Raw genomic sequence first — 21,454 nt, 5'->3', positions numbered from 1 at the left:
TCGTATGCAATTATGCATAATATGAAAGGATCAAAAATACCGCCTAACATCACCGCTTAGCTTTCCATGTAAGAGTAAATATTGCCACTCAAAACCTCATGCTCGATTAGGAGTATCTAAAAGCTTTCTTTTGAATCCTTAGAAATCCTTTGTTGTAAAACAACTACAATTTATTGTAAATATTAACTAGTAAGATTATTTACGAAAATTTTGATGATAGTCGATGTATGGGTTTTATGAATATTTATCCTACTAGTTTAGTTCACTTAACAGCAATTTCAGTTCATATTTTTTTTCCTGGATTTTTTGCATAACCTACTTGTTAATTTGTTATGCAAACTATTACTGAAGCTTTAAGATGAAGAGACGCGTCAAGGGAAGACTCATCAGGTAATCCCTCCAAAATAATATAGGCAAATCAAAGCTTGCTCAACCTGACTTCGACCTCTTGCTATCTTTAGCATACACAAAACATCACTTTGAAGATGGACGAACATTAGCAGGTAGAGCCTCAACCCATCATGGCTTGGTAGGTTCACACTGTAAACTGACATTTGACATATTGACTGAATGCACTTATTTAAAGTACTATATGAACACCTGCCTTGAATTTCTATGTACATAAAGTAGAGGATGCAATGACATATATTGTTGGCTGTCCACTTAATCAAGACATTATCAATAAACTTCTTCATATGCAAAAAGATCTTCAGAAAGTACGTAAAACTTGTGCAATTATCTGAAAAGACAACACCGCAATCCATCCAGTCTCAAGCATCATGGATACATTTCACACAGTAAGAGATCTTTTCTACTCATTCCTGAAGTAAACAAAAAAATTTGAACATGAGAAAGTTTTACAATAAATTCTAATCAAATCATTACTGGACTATGCCAAATAACTCAAATTATAACCTTACAATTCCTTCCAATCAAATCATTACTGTACTATGTCAAATAAGAACCTTAGAATTCCCAATTCATGCACTCTAAACCCATGGATGTTTGCCAAAATAACCTCACTCGTGTACAATCATCCACAGAAATTTAGCATCAAGTGAAAGATGCACCACCTACAGATTTTACCATTTCCTAATATATGGTAGTTGAGCAATGCCTTTCTCACAAGAGCCATAACATTACAACGTTTTAATGTCACTCAACAGATGCTAACGTTCATTTTAATCTATATCTACACAACCCTAAGAAATGAATAGTATGGAAAACAAATCTGAACATAAGTTATATGGACATCAAGTGTGTTTCCAATCTTTCCATGTAATATGTCACACTATACATCCTACCATGCAATAAAACCAAAATGCAGCTTTGAGTATACAATCTTAAACTCTCACGTGCAAAAAATTGAGAGTCCCGGCTCTACCTTCAGATGGGCAATGGCAAAGCAAGGCGAAAGAGGGAGTAGCAATTGTAGATAAGAGTTCGATACATTTTCAAGAATTCCACATTTCTTGAATTCAAGTTTAATGAAATTCACCTTATAAAATTAAATGTTCCTTTTCTATTGAAGAATCATATTTAATTCATATTTTTGAGGCAGTTTAGTTTTTATGAAATCCAAGTTCATAGTTTTTAAATCATTATTTATTTAAATTTAACATAAAGGTTCATTTTCTTTTGCTCTAAAAGTCAATTTCTAAGGGTTTTTTTTTTTTTTTTTTTTTTTTTTTTTTTTTTTTTTTGAACTTAAAGATCTTTGTTGTGCTAAAAGGCTCATATTTTCTGAAGCTTAGTTGATTTAGTTTCAAAGGGTTAAGCTTTGTTATGGATAATGGATAATGTATGTACTCCCTACATCCAACCTCTCCATGTGTGCGTGTGCCACTGTGTGGATAGAAAAAAAATGAGAATATGAGAAGAAAACTATATTGAACAAGTGCAACTTTAATCATGTTTACTATAAAATTAACTTGACGAAATTAAGTTCGATTTTTGAATACTATGGAGTTATCTTCTCAAGGGAAGCCTGGAACTTCCATTGCTACTTCAATAATTGTAAAGAATAAAATCAACCCTAAGGGCCCCCCTGGATTGAGGGTATTGGGGCAGAATAATTAAAGGGGTAAAATTTATGGGCTAAAAACATATGCCTGGATTAGGCTAAAAAATTTGGCCCAATTTTTTTCTCCTCAAATCAAGGGTAATGTATTACTCTAGCCCCCCCTAGTGTAATGATTTCCGGGGTAAAGCACGAAAACTTACCCATCCTTCAACCTTCATCCTCTCTCCTCTTGTAATTGCAGATCTATGGAATTCATCCATTCATGAATTGCGCCTGTAATATTTGCTGATTTTATTATTAGATTGGGTAATAATTAATGTTTTTCAATTCTTTGCAGATTTAATTGCTTCTGTTTTTTTGTTTTTTGTTTTTTGTTTTTTGTTTTTTTTTTTTTTTTTTTTTTTTTTTTTTTTGTTGAAGAGCTTTAGTTATATTATTCAATAGCTAGTAAATCATGGTTAATTATGCTTCATAATACGATTATTGTGATCCATTTGTTTAAAAAAATATAACGTTTTATAATTATTCATTCGTTGATTAAAAAAATGGTGAAAAAAAAATTGCAAGATGTTTGTTATGAGAGATTGAGAGGATTGGGATCAATTTCAATTTTTTTTTAATCAGACTTTTATTTTATGATTATATTGGTGTAATCCCCCTGTATTTTTAGATAATTTATAAATGAATTTCATTTATAAAGTTTATTGTTATTTTTCCTGAATGTAATTTCAAAAGTTTTAAATTTTTATTTTGGGTCGAAAAATTATTTTTGGTACAATTATTAAATGTACCTTCATTCGATAATTCATGTCCAAACAATCAAAGTCAACCTCATTTTACTTACTTAATTAGCCCATTAATTATATGAAGTCCAATATTCATACTTACCCAACAACATTCTCTCCTATTACAACTGTTTTCTTTTCCCTTAATTTTAATTATTTCCTTTTTCCTTTATTTTTTTTCCTTTCCTTTTTTCCCCCTTATTCCTCCTTACGTGAGACTTCTCACATTACTACTGTTGCTGCTACTGTTCACCGTCAGCAACTGGTTGTCGGAGCGCCGGCCTGACCGGCAGCCGCCCCTTTTTCCTCCTTCCTCTTTTGTCTTATTTTTTGCTTATTGTTATTAAACTGTTTTGGGCTTTGATTTTATAGTATAAAGATTATATTTTTAGTATCAAAACTATGTTTTTGATAGCTTAAACTTATATTTTCAGATTTTAATTATGTTATAAATTTTCAGATTTTGTGATTATAAAACCTAGGATTTCAATTTATTTATATTGGGATTTTAGGGTTCTTTTGACTAATTAATTTGGGGCTTTTGTTCCTAGTCAATTTTTATTGATTAATTAAGCATTAAAACATGTTTTTAATGAAGTTTTAAGGACTTTTAATCTAATTTATATTGCCGGAATTTTGGTTAAGTATTAATTTATTGTTGTTGGTTGTTTTCTAGGAAGTGATTATTCTCTAGGAGACTTTTAAGTGATTAAAAGTGGCACAAAGGATTGTTTACACGAGGTATGTACATGTCTACTTCATTGTAATATCATGTTTAGGTACCAAAAAAAAATAACTTAGTTTCATGTTTAGGGAACACTTGTATGGAAATTGTTTGGTTATATACATTGAATTAATTCATGTGCTTATGTTTATGAGACATGTTGGTGAATTGATTGTGTTTGTATAGAATTATGGATGCAAGCATGTAGAATTATATTGGGTTAATTGTTTGTATCAAATGTTTATATAGGCATATTTTTATTTGATTGGTTTGTTAACCACATTTGGATTATTAAAGGATTAGAATTGAATGGTTTAAGTGGAATGAATATATTAATATTCCACAAGGTTATTATTTATTTATTTATTTATTTATTACTCAAACATGACTTGTTAATATGTTGAGTAAAGGTGGATTAAGCCGAAATGGCTAGGTAAGTTGACTATGTTCAACAATTTTGGATAACTTGAAAGTTTAATGGTATTAAAGGTTAGCTTAATGATGTGAAGTTCGGGGGTTCTGACATACGCATTGTTAAGGGATTGGAGTGATTGAGAGTATTCGATTCTTGTGTTGAACTTACTTGTGCTTTGCTATTTCATTTATGTTTTAGATTTTGATTATTGGTTTGGTTTTAAATAAGGGCCTTTATGGTTCCAATTTGTAAGCTTTGACTTATTCCTTTTCTAAACTATGTTATTTTAAAGACTTAAGTTTGATTTTCCGCTACGATACTTTGATAAAGTCTTAACGTTTTAACACGTGGCGGTAACATACTAATAGTTCTCCACTATTTTATTTAAAGTAAGTGATTTGGAAAAGGGAGAATTATTGGGGTGTTACAATTGGGTTAACCAGATTTATTGATTTTTTTCATCTTGTAACTGAATTGCTTCATAATTTTGGGAATAAATTTCATGCTTGTGGAGTAACTTGAGTTATTGTATACGGTTTGATTTGTTCAAAAAAAAAAAAAAAAAAAAAAAAAAAAAAAAAAAAAAAATTATTGACGGTTTGAATCGAAGCAGAGCAAATTAGCAATAGTGTTCTATAAAAAAAAAATAAAGATTAATAATACCCATTAATAAGTTACCTTTTACCAAACCTACTTCTAATTAGCTCCTCTTAATTGTTACCCCCTTCAATTAGTCCACCCTAAAATTTCCGTCATAATCATTACCCCCCTAACAGCTCCTCCTCTTAATCCAGGCAAGGCCTAATATGTTAGGTATTTAGAAAGTAAAACTAATTTCGCTCATTTGACACAAAAATTTCATTAAATGTGTAGGTGGCAGTAAATACCATGGTTCATAGACCAAGGTCACAATTTTTCTCAACAAGCGCCCTTGCCAAGCAAAAGGCATAAGATTCAGCTGAAAAGATTGTAAATAACTTCACAATAGTTATATTCTACATGTCATGATACAAACAACAACAACGACCACATCACCTAGTGTTATTGCACAATAGGTAAGAAATTGATCTTCTTTTCAGGATCAAAAAGAGCACTCAAGCATGCCAACTAAGATGAATCATAACAGACATAACATGGGTGCAAGAGAAAAGATGATCCTTACTTGTACAATGTTGAAGATAAATCCTTAATCTTCCTAATATCAGCACCAATCACTTCTGCAGCCTTCTTTCCATTCTTAAAAAAGTGGAGTGTTGGCTTAAGATGGAAAAGCAAGAAACCAAGGTGAAAATTATGAAATCGCAAGGAAATAGACGATTTTTACTATAAAATAATCAAGGAAATTTCCCAATTCAAAATGTCAACAATATTCATGAATCTTTCACAATAAATTGAAGAACAAATAATACTCTAATAGAGCAGTCAGAGTATGGCAAGTATAGAATTTTACCAACATACCCCATACCCTAAACTTTAATTGATGATTAAGATGCACGTTAAATGGAGGTGTTCACGTGACAAAGGCAGCACTGCTAGGGTTGTTCAGACCGGTAAAATAGACAGACCCTTTTGAAACCAGTCGGTCTCAAGGTTGTAAAATTTTTAATTTCAGGTTTCGGTCAAGTCAGGTCAAAACCCAGAAGAATCCGGACCGGACTGATAACCCAGTTTTTATTTATTTTATGTTTTTTAAAGATATATTTTATGTTTTTAAAGAAATGTTTTATGTTTTGATTTTACCTAAATTAGTAGATGTCGTGCCATGCACCGTATATTTTAATACTAATTGTTGATTTAGCAAAGTGTTTTCCCTAAATAATGTTGAAAAGAGCTACAATAACATAATTACAGTTACTTTTTATAAAATTCCAATCTACTGTCCACATCATCAATTTTTTTTTCGATTTTTTTGGCAAAACCGCTACTTCATATAAAAAACCTGACTTTCTTAGCTTTCTCTCTCTTCTTTTCCTCGATATTGTCGTCCAAACCAAAGTCCCCTTTCTCCATTGTTAATTCACACTCAAGCTTTAGATTTCAATCAAATTCATCTCATCATTCTTCAAATTTCATTATACATTGCCCATCATCCTCAAAGAGTCAAAGCTACGGTGGGTGGATTTGAAATTCCCCTTTCTCCATTGTTAATTCACACTCAAGCTTTAGATTTCAATAAAATTCCTCTCATTCATTCTTCAAATTTCATTATTCATGTGCTCATCATCCTCAAAGAGTCAAAGCTATGGTGGGTGGATTTCTTATTCAACTTGGGGATGGATGAATTAAGTTTGGGAATCTAATTTTTTTTTTTTATTAGATCGTGTCGTCGTCGAGGTCTGCCATCACCACGGCCGCCATCACCACCATCTCTCCTACCTTTTCGTCACAAGTTTGAACATATTTTTTTTTAAAGTATGTAATTCAAATCAATGTAAATTAAGTTTTTTTTAGCCAAAACATTTAATCGCACGGGTTTAAGCTCCTATGTTTTGTATTTGGTTGATTTTATGTAATTCTCATGTATTAATACAACTTTAATTATTTTTGTAAATTTTAGAGAGCATTAATGTAATTTCAAAAACACCAAAATTGTATGTATGTATATTTGTAAATTATCAGTTCAGTTCATTTGTAAAATGCATCATATCATATATAACATTAAGTAATACAAATTGCATCAAGTAGAAAAATACACCTTTGCCAATAAATAAAAATTTATTTCGCAGATTCATTTCAAATTTTAGCAAAAATTATATTTAAAAACAACCAAAAAAATCAGAGGGACATAGAGGAGAACCAAGAGGTGAAGAGACACAAATAAAAGTTAGTCATTTTTTTTAGGAGATTGAAAACGTTTGGGAGGTTTTTGTAAAAAAAAAAAAAAAAAAAAAGCTTTGTTAATGTAAAATTATGAATAGAAAATGAAATTTGAAACATAAATTTAAATCCAATAGTTAGCAAATTTGAACTCCAAAAAAAAAAACAAAAATCCAACAACCAATAACATAAAACAAAAACTTGAAAACCCACAAATTTAAAATTTCAAATTGTAAAAGTAGTATAATTAGATTTGACCAACTACTATATACGAAATAGTATTTAGGAATTTTGGCTATATGCGAAATAGTATTTAAGAATTTTCCGAAAAAATTAATGCACATGGTTGATTTTGTAATAATAGTATTCATTGATTTTAAAGACCCAACCAATATTCAATTTTTATTGAACAATAACATCATTTTGAATACTCCCTACAAATAATTTAATTTATCACATTTTTTTTTAGAAAAGAAAGGAAGTTAAACTTAAAGAAAACAAACCTTTTTGTGACAAATTTGATGAAAGTATGAAACTGAAGACAAAATCTCGCCAAATTATCTTACAAAACTATGAAATTGACTCAATTACGATGTATGATTGTTTAATTCAAATAAGAAGAAGGAAGGAAATCAACAAGATTGGGTGTAAGGTTGTATAATTCAAATTAGAGAAATAAGAAGGAAGACAAATAAATTTTAGACATGAAAATAAAATTAGGAAAGAAAGAGAATTTCTAATTTATAATGAGTATCATCTTGGGATGAGAATTAGAAACTGAAGTTTTCGATAACTATAATAGGAGTAAGCATCGAAAGAGTACAATTTTTCGAGAAAATAGGAAACTATATGATGAAAAGACATGAATGAAAAGGTTTCTTTTAAAGTAATAAAAAAAAACATTTAACCTACAAATGGATATTAAATAAATGCCACGTACTCCCTCCGTGTTTTTTTTAAGTGTTACAGTTTGACCGACACATAGTTTTAGGCAATTTAATTGACTTAAATAAAAAAAGAGGTAAGTGAGGCAGTTGGAGTGATAAAAAATTGTAAAAGAAAGATAGTGGGGTTAATATTTTATTGAAAATTTTATTGCTGGGGTGTCTTTTAGTACATAGTTATTGATTCTAATGTATGCAATAACTCTAGTAACTAAAGTATGATACGTAGTATATTCATATCATTGAAATTTTAAAAACCCTAAAGGATTAAAGAAACATTTCTTTAGAGTTTCAAAATTTAAAGTAATCCCAAAAACCCAAAGTAACGTTGATTGTCTATGACAACTTGTTAACGCTCATCTTAAATTTTGGAAGGATTGGAACCACATTTGTTAATCTTCTACCTCTTTAAAAAAAGCTTTCACTCTAGAGTGTATCTTCTTAGTACTTTTTAAATGTCTCAACCTCGAAAAAAGATTTTAGGCGTTGCCACCATAGCTACCTTAATACTCCAGTTCCCCTCACACGAATTATGTATTGGTAAACTAGAACATTTTTAGGCTAATTTAACATGTATAGGTAGTTTATTGTTGCCTTATACTCGTTCCAAACAAGAAAGTGTACTATGTACTTCCTCCATTTTTACTACCTAGGCATATAGCACCCAACAAGAAAGAGATTAAAAGAAAAAAAAAACATATACTAAATAAAAATAAACTAATACCATAAAACCCCAATATATCCATCCCTCATATAGGTGGTTCTATTTTTTTTTTTTTTTTTTTTTTTTTTTGTATTAAAAAAATTGTTTATCTTATCTTATTTTTTCCTTAAATTGTGTGCCATGGGACTATAGGTCACGTTTAAAAAGAAATAGAAGAAGTATTACATAACCCTGACCCAATATCTATTATCTATCAAACAAACAATCAATCTAATCACAATATATGTTGTAAGCCAATAAATGTGTTCTTATTCAATCAAAATGCTTTAAATCTTTCTCGTTGTATTTCATTTGGATTTGTGCAACTACTAATACACTAGTTAATTTCCAAAAGCATATGATAAGCACAAAACATATACAGCTCACAAGTAAAAATGCTCCTCTAAAATGGTGAGAGCAAGGCTGGAACACTAATGAAGAATTTGAACTGATATCTTTTATAGATGTTAAAACATAACTACATAAGTAATCACTTCACCAAAACATAATAGACCAATTTAATATGCACAAAGTACCTTTTTTTCTTGTTAATAACCCACTTGATGCTACTCAAAATCAAACCAAAGAAAGAGTTTGAATTAGAAATTTTAATCCAAGAGATCCACAAAAGGTGAGTTTGGATCACCTTTTGCTATAAGCTGCAGGGTTAGGAATCAAACCAATGGCTTATGTGATGCCTATAATCCCATACTTCAAAATAAAAATATTCCATTCAAGTTCTTCCTAGATTAATTAAAGTGACCCCATATCCATATGTGTCAATTGGTATCAAATTTCAATGATAAAATTAGTGGTTATGTAAAGAGCACAATAAAGTAAAGGAACACAATAAACTAATTTCGATAATATCAGCAAATAAATACAAAGTAAAGGAGCCAGAAGGGACAGAAATCTTACCACAGAGCATATATTTAACTTGCTTATTGTAGGTCCAGTTCCCACCTAATAACAAACATCAACCATAAATAACATCCTAGCCATAAATGATAACCAAGAAAATTCATATATCTAAAACTCACTGCTGCTACGAGAAAACAAAAGGAGGACTTAATTATAATTATGCAAGTACCACTACATTGAAATAATGATATAATAGTTTGCCTTTCAAATTTCAATAGCTTAATTCTAGAAATAAACAAAATTTTGATGCTGAAAATATCAATTAATTAATACCAAAAACCGCGGAGGGGGGGGGGGGGAGGAAAATTTGCAATGTCATAAGGGTAGGTTCATCACATGCAAGGTCGTGGGCAAAGACACTTTGTGAGTCATGTGAGATAAAGTGTAACATTTGTCTAGGAGTCTCACTATTGGTCATTGTTATTAAAATCGCAATTCAAGACTTTGAATCATACAAATATACGATTTTTGCATGGTCATACAATTCAATTTACAATTCTACCCGATTTTACATATTTATCCTACCTAGAGAAAACCATACAAATTTAAGACATTCTTACAAAGTTATTAATAAATATATTGTCAATTATTGGTTGCTTAGTGGGTCAAGAACTACTTTCTATCAATAATTAGATTTTTAACTTTTATGCCCTGTTTGGAAACATTGATCAAGCTGTTTGTATTAATTGTTTTGACTAATTGATTTATAACTACTTTCGAGATCATTGATGCCCATCCTCAATTTTGATTTATTCAAGAATCACTTTAGCAATCATTGTTGCCTAGGTCAAGAATCGAGTGCCGATTACAATCCACCTTGAGGACAAGGTGAAACTTCTGGTGGTGAGTAATGTGACAGGCTCAATGTGGCTTCCCCCTAAGTGTAATGGGGAGCATAGGAAAGCAAGGCACTATTGGACAAAACTCATCAATGAAACACTTAGGGGAGGAGTAACAAAAGCCTGCTGTTTTGATACTTTGTAACATAGTAACAAAGTTAATATTAGGTTATCCTCGTTGTCTAGTGTAACTTGCTTGATTATATATGGAGTATTAGTATAACAATAGAAGGTATGAGATTTGTATTGAAGAAATGAGAGAAAATGGTTACCTCAAGTTACTAAGAGAGTAATAACCTAAAGTCATCAAGGAGAGTAATAGCCTAAAGCTATTATCAAAAATTCTGCCATTATCAATCAAATACTCAAGCTTTTAGTAATAAATTTCTTGTTCAACAGAACTTATAATCTGACAATTCTAGTCTATTTTAAATTACAGTTTGTGTTAAAGTGTTTGGTAAATAGTGGTTAGTTATTAGTTGTTTTAGTGTGTGAAAAAACTAATAAATAATTAAAAAAAAAAAAAAAAAAAAAAAAAAAAAAAAAAAAAAAAACTAAAAGCTCCTTACCAAACAACCCGACGAGCTTTTTGAAATGATTAAATAACTCATTTATACCCAAAAAAATAAATAAATAAAAATAAATAAAAAAAATCATTTTGCTCCAAAAAACAACTAACCAAACACCCCCATAATATAAATACATTCAATGAAATTTGAGTGTTACTCGAGATTTTACGATTTGATTCTAAAAGACCTTTAAGATTTAGAGTAGAATCTCAATAGTAGAGATTTTGATAACTTTGCTATAGGTGTAGATAAATGTAAGTGGAAAATTGATGTGGTTAGAGGCGAGTCCAAGGGTTAAACATACACTCCCTCCGTACCATAATATAGTTCCTTTTTTCCTAATTTGGAGACCCAAAATGTTGTTCCTGTTTCTATTTTTGGATAATATGTAAAGACCATTGTACCCTCTTTTTTTTTACTTTATTCATTATACTTCCTACATTACCCTTGAATTTTGCACATGCCTTGTACTTTTTTCCACTTTCTCTTTTTAACTTTTGTCTATAATTGTACTTTTCACTTTTATTAATGTACTTCATCTACTTTCTCCTCCTATTTCTTAAATACAGTGACAAAACACAAACAGGAACTATATTATGGGACGAAGGGAGTACTAAGTTCTTTAAAACACAACCCTTTATTTCTCTCATTATACGGCTTGCAATGAAATAAACGATGTTCATAATACATGCAAGCTATTAGTAGAAATTAAGAATAATATCCTCCCAAGAAGATGAGGATTATCTTGACTCGATGTATTTCTAGATTAGTTAAAAATACACCCCCCCCCCCTTCACACTTTTCTGCTTCTACTCTCTTGTCTCTCCTCAATGCTTTAATTTTCTCTCTAAATCTCTCTCTTATCTCCTGCTCACCTCACTAGTTTCAATTTTAGCTACCATGTCTCATCACTCTTGGCTTCCTCTTCTTCTGCATTACTTTGCCTTAAGCCTGCCTAGCTCCCTATACATATGTCACATATTGAACTCAAGGGACTGTTTTTCAGCTCTCAGTAAGGCCAAACAAGCATTCAACATTGCAAAACCTGGAGTTTTAGTATACTACAATTGCATTATTGATGATACATGATGCATTAGCTACTGCTTGATCCCCATGAAAAAAAGTTTGTATTAGGTGCATAGTATGAAAATTTTACATATTTTGCTAGAAAGACAGAAATTGACACAACTTTTGTAACCCACTCAGTATTATTTCTTAATTAAGGATTGTGTAGCCTCACTTGCTATTTGATGAATAGTCACTAACAGACTAACAGTATGCTCTTAACAAGTCATAACGAATATTTACTATCATTTAACCATGCAAAGTTACACCCACTGAAAAGCTAAAATCATTGTTAGGTGAGCTAAGATGAGTGAACTGTACACAAAACATAATATTATTTCCAAGTAAGCATGCAAAAAAACATTAAAACATATTAAATAGAATCTAATTACAAAACGAATCGAACATTTGCTCAAACACATCACTGCACATATCAAGATATACCTAAATCATTTTCCAACACTTTATGTTCTTCGAAATAAGTCACAAGGCTCACAAATTTTGGATCTCATATATATCGACTTGTATAATACATGTGTGTGACACATCATATGGTGACAAAAGGAGCCATGTTCCTTTCCACAGACAGTATGCAAAGAACCTAATTATTATCATTCATCACAGTAAAGCTCACAAAAAGGAGTTATACATATGTATCATTACCTCATCAATATCAATCTTGTAAAACTTTACATTAGGCAAACCATCAATCAGCCTTTTCATATCTGGCCACAGAAATTGACCTGCAAAACATATTCAAGACCAATCCTAACCAATCAGCATTTTGAAAGCTAATAAGCCCAAATCATATAGAATATGACATTCTCCTACTAAATAATTTTACAAAGAAACCATTTTAAAGGATTGTGGGGCCAAGGAGTTTGGGATATGTATGGTGTTTCTTCCATCAATTGGAGTTCCAATTGAATTTCTTAGCAGCTTTGCCTTTAAAGTTTAAACAAAGGCAAAATCAGGTTTAGTGTCTTAAAGAACAGGTGAATAGGTGGCATCTCAATCTGTAAAGGCAAATCATAATAATTAATACTCCAACGGTTCAATTGGTAAAATCCTTGATTCTTTTCTTCATGTATTGTCATATTGTGAAATTCATGGGTAGAGGCATTCCAATTTCCAAGAGACACAACCATGAAACAACCACAACAGGTGAAAATATATCGAGATTCAAGAGCACAAAAGAAGTTTGGCAGCATTACTCCAGAGTTGTATACAAATTAACAAATGCAAAATAATTATCATTAGAAAATGATGATGATGATGATGATGTAGTGCAAGTTTGCAATTCTTTTGAGAGATTGCAAGGAGATGATGCTCTAGTTTTTGGAGATGCAGTTGGCCGACCGCATAGAGTAGAGGGAGCGAACCCAAAAGCGGTACTAATTCCTAGCAGAACTCTAACTTCAAATATCTCAAAAGAAATATAAGATTCAATCAAATAAAAATATAAAATTAAACCAAATCAAAAGATTAACTTCAACTCTGCGGTACCTCCTACTGGGGGTGATTCCATTTTTTATGGATAGAATTCTTATCTGGAATGTGAGAGGTCTGAATGGCCTCTCAAAATAGAAGGAAATAAAAGATTTCCTATTTCAGCAGAAGGTTGGTTTGTGTGGTATTTTGGAGACTAAAATAAAATCTAGTAATTCTCCTAGCATTTATACTTGGGATGTTGAAAGGATGGTGTATGACTTCAAACTTCTCTTTGGTTAAGGGGGGGAAGAATTTTGGTGGAGCCTCCCATTTCGTCCAGGTGCTGGTGTTAATGGCTACTTCTCAGTTGAAGTTGATTCACTTGAAAGTTACTAATATTGCCCTGAGGCAAGAGTTTTGGTGTTCTATTGTATATGGTATGAATGACTGCAAGGAGAGAGAGCTGATGTGGGCTGATATTTGTAGGATTGGGGCTGGTATGTCTGGTCCATGGATGGAGATTTAAACTGCCCTCTGAACTATGATGATAGGATTGGACACCCTATTACTCATTCTGAGCTTGTTCAGTTCAGAGAGTATGTCAAGAAGTGTGAAATTTATGATATGAAGAAAGTCGGATGCTCTTTTACTTGGAACAGTAAGCAAGATGGTGGCCATAGAGTGGTGAGCAGGATTGATAGGTCTTTGGTTAATGAGTGTTGGGTCAATGCTATGCAGATTCTTATGTGAATTACTTGCCTAAGTCTTGGTTTGATCATAGTCCGGCTATTATTCAGTTGGATGGGTCTAGAGGGGAAGCTTTAAGTATCTGGATATGTGGTCTATGCATCCCGAGTTTCTGAAACAATTCAGCAAATTTGGAACAGCAATACTCATGGTGTGCATATGTATAGAGTGGTGAAGAAACCTAAAATGCTGTAATCTGAGTTGAGAAAATTACATAGAAAGGATTGCAATGTAATTGAGCTCAGATATTTAAAGCTTATGCAGGAAATTGAGGAGGTGCAGCTTGTTCTTCAGAATGATCAAGAGAATGAAGGGGCTTGAGAGACAGTTGTTGCAAGAGTTTAAATTGGTGAAAAGGAAGTATTTTTCTTTTCTCACTCAAAAAGCCAAGCTAAATTTTTTCACAATTATGTGAAGCAGAGACAGTATAAATCGAAGGTGATTGCTATTACTGACAATGCTAGGATTTGGTGTGACAATCTTGATAAGGTTGCAGATGCTTTTGTGGATCATTATAAGTCTTTTCTTGGGACTGATGACGGCTATAGGATTAATGTGCAGGATGAAATTGTGAATCATGGCAAGGTACTTTCTGAAGATCAAGCTTTGCTCTTGAGTGCCGCGTTTGGCAGGCAAGAAGTGAAGAAGTTTTGTTCTCTATCCCAGGAGATGGTTATAGTAGTAATTTATTCAAGCATTCTTGAAGCATCATTGGAGAGGAAGTTCAGATGCTATTTTCCAGTTCTTGGGTAATGGAAAGATGCTAAAAGAGATTAACTGTATCACTTTAACTTTGATCCCTAAAGTGGATAGCCCAAATTCTATCAATGAGTTCAGGCCTATAGCATGTTGTAATGAACTTTACAAATGCATAACTAAGCAGATTTGTAATAGGCTTAAGCTAGTCTGCATGCCTTATTTCTCATAATCAAGCTGGGTTTGTTGAAGGAAGACAAATTGTACAAAACATAACTATTGTGCAAGATATTGTGGCAAGATATGGTAGGAAGAACACTCCTCTAGGGTGCTTGCCAAAAGTTGATATCAGAAATGACTCTGTGAGATGGGATTTGGATTTCCTCGAGGAAAAGTTAAGAGCTTTGAAGTTCCCTCGAAAGTTCATTTTGTTAGTTATGAGTTGTGTTACTTCCTCGCGTTTTTTTAAAGGCAAGAAGGGGTTGAGACAAGGAGATCCAATGTCTCCATTACTTTTTGTTCTCTGTATGGAGTATTTGTCTAGGATTTTGGGGCAAGTTGCAAAGTTTAAGTTTCATCACAGATGTAAAAGTTTGAGATTGAGTCATTTGGTTTTTGCTAATGACCTGATTATTTTCAGTAGAGGTGACAAGGATTCTAATGATCTTATTCTGAGGAGTTTGGCTACCTTTGCTGCTGCTTCTGGTTTGGTGGCTAATGAAGGGAAGTCCAACATTTATTGTTGTAATGTGGAGCATGATGTGAAAGAGGACATAACTAGATCCTTTGGTTTTAAAGAGGTAACTCTTCCTTTCAAGTATCTAGGCATTAATGTGAGTGCTAAGAAATTAGTTAAGGATGATTGCCCGTTGCTTATTGACAAGATTACTGGAAGAATTAGGTCTTGGGGATGCAGGACTCTTTCTTTCTTATGCTGGTAAAGCTCAGGTAGTTAATTCTGTGTTGATGTCTATGCACATCTAATGGGCTACTATTTTTCTTTTGCCTAAAAGTGTGATAGATGGGGGTCTGGAATAGGTTCAACATACCAAAGCACAAAATCATTTGCTGGATGATTCTTTGGAAGAAAATTAGAATGAAGGACTTTCTTTGCAGAATTGGTGTGAGCTCTTATGCTAGTTGCCCTCTCTGTCATAATGCTGATGAATCAGTTGAGCATTTGTTTTTCGGATGTTAGTACTCTAGGAAGTGCAGCAAGATCCTTGTTCAGAGGCTTAATGTGCAGTTGTACCCTAGTTCTCTTGAAGATTGAAATGACAAGTTGACACAGATCCCTGGCAGGTTCAGAAGACAAGTGCTTCAGTCCTTATATACAGGGTTATTGTATGTTATCTGGAAGGAGAGAAATCGAGCTGTGTGGGATAAGTGCATCAGAAGGCCTGAGAGAGTTATTGTGGAGCTTCTGACAGATATTAAGCATAGAATAGAGTATGTAATGCCTACTAAAACTAGTAGGAGAAATGTGAATTGGTTTAAGAATCTGATGTATAGTTAGGACTGGTAGTTGCAGTTTTGTGTTTGGCTTGGTGCTAGTTTGGCAGCTTGTTGATGCGTAAAGTTTGAGTTTTAATAATATTTTTTATCTTTTTTCAAAAAAAAATAATAATTATCATCCTAGAAAAAAATGCATTAGGATAGGCAACCTCAACCAGGTACACAAAAGCTAAGCAGACCAGTTTCATCCTCAAAGTATTAAGTTCAGCAGTATTTTTGTCCCCGTGATCAAAGTATGTGGAGACTTATGTGCTTTGGCGCTTTGCTGAGTTCATGGTAAGTCATGTTTACATGATCACATGTGTTTTCTTTATTGTGATATGGCTTGTCACTTAGAGAAGACTTTCTGTGGTGTCTAGTGAGGCTTGGGTAAATCTTTTGAACACAAGAAAGTTATTATAGATTTGTTATATGGGGTTTAGTAGGGAAAAGGAGAAGAAGTTGATATAGTGAAATTCAATGCTGGCTATTGTTTGGAGTATCTGGGTATCAAGCAATAGCAAAATCAGTAAATCTTTGATGGAAATGATAACGCAATGATTTGCTGTGGTATAAAGTCAACCCATTAGCTTTTTTATGAGCAAAGGCAGTTGGGGCTTCCCAAACTATTCTCTTGGGGAGATACAAAGGAATTGGACTAAGATGAATTGTGATTTTTAGTAGATTGGTGAGGACATCTTAACCTCTTGATGTAATTAGAATTGTGCTATTTTAAAGTATGATTTTCTTAATGTTTAAAAATAAATTTTGATGATAATAATAAAAATAAAAAATACAATAAAATCAGCAGCCTTACCAAATATATTTCATTATTGTTTTATGACTACAGAGAAAGATTTGAAATCAACGAATATGCACATATTTTCATGGTAAAAGAACCTTCATGAACAGTTATATGGTAGGCAAAATATTGAAAAAAGAATCCACAAACAATATGCTCTATTTGATTATAGGAAGAGTAGATATTTAAAAAAGTGAACTTTCTTTTGTTCAAGCTGTTCTTGCTAGTTACTATGCCCCATAAACTTAAAGGATTGCACACGTTGGTGCACAAGCCAACAACTAGTTTGATTCAAAACATACACACACTAAAATCTGACTCATCCCTATTAAATAAATATCCCAAATCTACAACAATTCAAAATCCATACAAATTGAATGAAAACGTTTAGACAATACTCTAACTTACATGGACCACACCATACTGCTGTGAAGTAGAAGATTGCCTGCGAAGATTCATCTAGAAAAAATGCACAATTTCAGCATGAATATTCATAAAATAAATAAAGGTGGAGAGGTGTGGAAGAGAGAGAGCTTATAAATGAAATACCTTCTGCCTTCTTAAGAAAGTCATTCAACTGATCATCAGACTGGACGACGACCACATTTGAATATGATTCTGTATTCAAAAAATTTTTAAAAACCAATAACAGGGTTCAAAAATAAAATTAATGTCCATGAACAGGATACCAACTTTGTCATTGAAGTTAATCCTAATAATCATTCACAAACCAGATATTACCATGACCGGATGACCCTCAAGGCATAAGGGAATAAACTAGTTCAAACATTAACAAAACTATATAAGCACGAAATCAGGGATGTAATAGAGTAAGATATTTGACACGGATATTAACTTAACATCTTGGTGTTAATAAGTTTTTGGAGATCATAAGCTAACTTTTCTTTGTTAACTCAAATACTAACATCCACTTAATATTTGATTATTATAGATACTAAATATATTCTATGTTTCCCTTTTTTCACACAAAATTCCCCCAACTTTCAAAGTTTTTTAATTTCCTCCATTTCCTTGTAATGTTTATTTCATAACACCACAACAAATTGACACTTGTTAGCAGTTTACATGCATCAAAAGCAAAAATTGAAAATTCTAGCTAATTGCAATGTTCACATTAAATTAGTTACAGTTTTTTGGTTGAACTGTGAACTTCCATTGGATTTGTGAGATTAAGGTCTCCTAATTACAAGTAGCAATTAACATTCTTATTTGACAATTGAGCAAGAGTTATTTAATAGTTAAATAAAGCTTTAGCATCAAATGAAACTCGACTGTGTGATTATTAGTCTTATATTTTTATCTGGTACAAAAATTAAATCTGGTTACTGTATTTAAAGACTTTATTCATCTTTCATTTAATTTTGTTATGTTATTTTCTATTTGGCCCGCCTCTTAGAAAATGATTTAATGTATGAAATGATTTACTATTAAACTGCATCATGTCTTAATTTGTTTATTACTTGGCTTTTGATGTATAGATGTCATAAAAGGAGTCACTTTAGGTTAGACTAGGTTATCAATACGATCCTCATGTGCCACATTTGGATAACTTTGATTTGCTTTCCTTAGTATAGAATATTAGATTGTGTCAGCTAACATAATTCTACAGTTAAAAGAAATCGTCCTTAAGGGGTAGAGTCTTTGAAGGGAGATGGGGGTATCATGTGATTGAATCCATCATACATTATGTAACTCGAATTTGGGAACACTCATGTTTGCCAGCCTAGAATTGAATTTTTTATAATACTATTCACTACTAAACAGTTTCTATTCCTAAATTCTCGTACCACATCACTGAATTTTCTCATGCCTATAGCATTACCTCTATGTTTTACATCAAAATTGTTTACATTATTATCTATGTTCTATACTTTCTAGTGCCATCAGCTACAATTTTTGGCCAGCCGTATCTGAGATATCGCAAACAATAAACATACTCTGAAAATAGTGCAGGGCAGGTGTGCAAGCAAGGAGGGGGCAGGTAAGTGCAGGCAGGGACAGGGAAGGTGTGCAGGCAGGGAAGGGGCATTGGTGTTCAATTGCAGGGGAGGGGGGGCACTGGTGCGCAATGGCAGGGGAGGAAGCAGTGGCGTGGAAGAAGGGAGGGGGGGAGCAGTGTGCACTGTGCAGGCAAGGGAAGCTTGCAGGTGCAGGGACAACAGCAGGGTGGTTTAGTTCCCATGCCATGACAAAGTTTAATTATTTTGCTTTTGCCTAGGCTTAGTGACATGGAATGACCTCTCATGATTATTGTAGAGGAAGAGGTTCTTAACAATTCAGCAGGTATGACTTGAATTTCCCTACACGACCTAATCCCATTAGCAATGGCTTTATTCATAGAGTTAGGCTTTATTACAAGATACATGCACTCTACTGTTGCTAGTGCTGTTGTCAGTAGGTTTACACTGCCTTACTGTTGCGGAGCTATTGGCAGCAGGGGGGAATTTACAGTTTATGATAAACAAAATTTAAATATACTTACACTTTGCTTTAAATAATAAATGTGTTTAGTTATATATATGACTTACAATCTTGGTCTTAAACTTTTTATAACTCATATAAATATATAATAAAAGATATCAACGGTCAAACACGTGCATCGGCAAGCGTGTCCAGTCAAAATGTTGCAATTAAACTGGACAAAGGGAGTAGTAATTTTTCCTATAATTTCCCTCATTTAAACCCTTATTTCTCTTACTTTCTTATTCTCGTCTTTTATCGTTTAATTTGAGTATTTTTGGTATTTTTTTAGTTATTTTAATTTCGTATTTTATTTATGTTTCTTAATCTCTAATGTTTTAAGTCTTAGTTTTAGTTAATTTTTTGATCTCATCTCTCTCTATTTTATAAGTTACATTATTTAAGTTTTTGATGTGTTATAGCTTTTCATTTTATTTATATTTTGTTCCTCTTTATTCTATTTATTTTCCTGATGATTCCCAAGTTTTATTGTGTTTTTGTCGTAGGTCATGTTCGGTGTTCCGGGTTTGAGTCAAATGTGTAACTCCAAGTAGTTTGCGAGTGCCTTTACCCACAACCACAACTCCCCTGCTCCCAACACTAGCCAACATCACCATCCCCTGCTCCCCTGTTCCACCAACAATAACTCCACCACCCCACTGCCACCACAGCAGCCACAATCAGCACCACAGAGCAGCACCCACCAACAGACCCACAGCAACTCAACTCACCAAAACCAGTCACACTCATGCACCACAAGCCACAACCATCTCACAAACCCATGCCAATATTAACGCCCAGAACCCACTTCAACTGCAGCCGCGCAACAGCAGCGACTTACCGACAAGGACAACAACAGCCACTCGCCCACCACACAACACCCACTCGCCCACCACACAACACCCATAGCAGCGCACCTTTCCATTCAGCACCAATTGCACCCTCCTTCACCTGCAGCACCTCCCACGCTGAATTAAACACCAGCACAACCAATTTGGCTCACAAGCAGCCGCAAGAACTGCAGCAACCCACGACTCATCCCACAAAACCCCAATTCAGCACCAAACCGACCCAATCCATGGACATCCACATTTTTCTCCTCAATGGTGTAAATCTTTAACTATTATTTAAATCTCTCAATACCCGTATTATATTTAGGCAACAAATACACAAATTTACAACATAAACAATAAATCATTTGTTCTAATATATGCATAATGATGAGAAAGAGGAGTACCTGAGTCGGAAGAGTAGGTTCTAGAGCCCAAAGAGAAGGATGAGAAGACACAGGCAGCGGAAGGAATGGTGAGGTTGGAGAGTGGGATGGGGATGGGAAGAGTGAACTGAGAAATTGAAGAGAGTGAATTCTGAGGAGCAATTAGAGATGTCAATGACTGAAGCTGTTGCCGGCGTAGCAATGGCCGCAGCACCGATGACCGAAGAGCAGATAATCTCGCTGCCATCTTCCTCTATAGGTGTTTCGTTTTGCTTTTATTTTTCTTCTTTTGGGGTTATTAGTTTTTGGAAGACTTAATAGTTAAGGTGGGCATTGTGCCGTGCCGAGCCGTCGCAGGCCGTGCCTGGCCGTCCTAAGTGGGGCTCGTGCCGTACCAAATTTTGGCACACCCTAGCCCACGGCACGGCCCACGTATCTAGCGAGCTGTGTCGGGCTGGGTTGCGGGCCAACTTGTAAATATTTTTTTTTTGGGAAATTCTCAATGGTGCTCTTGAGGTTTTTCTTTTTCTCATGGTTAACAGCAAAAAAACAAATTATCCTTGGTAATCATGAAATTATTACATAAAGTTATTTATAACATTAATGATAGTTTTGTATTAAAAGTTAACTATGGTTAGGTTTATTTTAATTTTTTACAATTAAATAAGAGTTTAAAAATTAAAAAAAAAAATAGAAAAAAAAAAAAAAAGAAACAAACAAAAGTCAGCCACCACCAATTGCCAACCTTCCTCCCTGCCATGGTGCCACCCTCGGCACCACTG

General features: G+C 33.3%; 1 protein-coding gene across 1 annotated transcript; it reads right to left on the bottom strand.

Moving 5' to 3' along the window:
- Window positions 1-391: 391 nt before the first annotated feature.
- LOC145618133 (thioredoxin O1, mitochondrial-like) lies at window positions 392-20,975 on the bottom strand. Its single transcript, XM_081672926.1, has 7 exons — window positions 20,694-20,975; window positions 17,525-17,593; window positions 17,384-17,434; window positions 12,469-12,548; window positions 9,330-9,374; window positions 5,110-5,204; window positions 392-821 (listed from the first exon to the last, which is right to left on the bottom strand). The coding sequence occupies exons 1-7, from the start codon at window positions 20,917-20,919 to the stop codon at window positions 812-814; spliced, it is 576 nt and encodes a 191-aa protein (XP_081529052.1). The 5' UTR covers window positions 20,920-20,975; the 3' UTR covers window positions 392-811.
- Between the last annotated feature and the right edge of the window lie 479 nt (window positions 20,976-21,454).

This window comes from Chenopodium album, chromosome 26 (genome assembly GCF_948465745.1).
Source record: "Chenopodium album chromosome 26, dcCheAlbu1.1, whole genome shotgun sequence".
In the NCBI taxonomy this organism is placed as follows: domain Eukaryota; kingdom Viridiplantae; phylum Streptophyta; class Magnoliopsida; order Caryophyllales; family Amaranthaceae; genus Chenopodium; species Chenopodium album.
The sequence above is the reverse complement of the archived record's forward strand: the minus strand, read 5'-3'. Positions and strand labels throughout refer to the sequence as shown.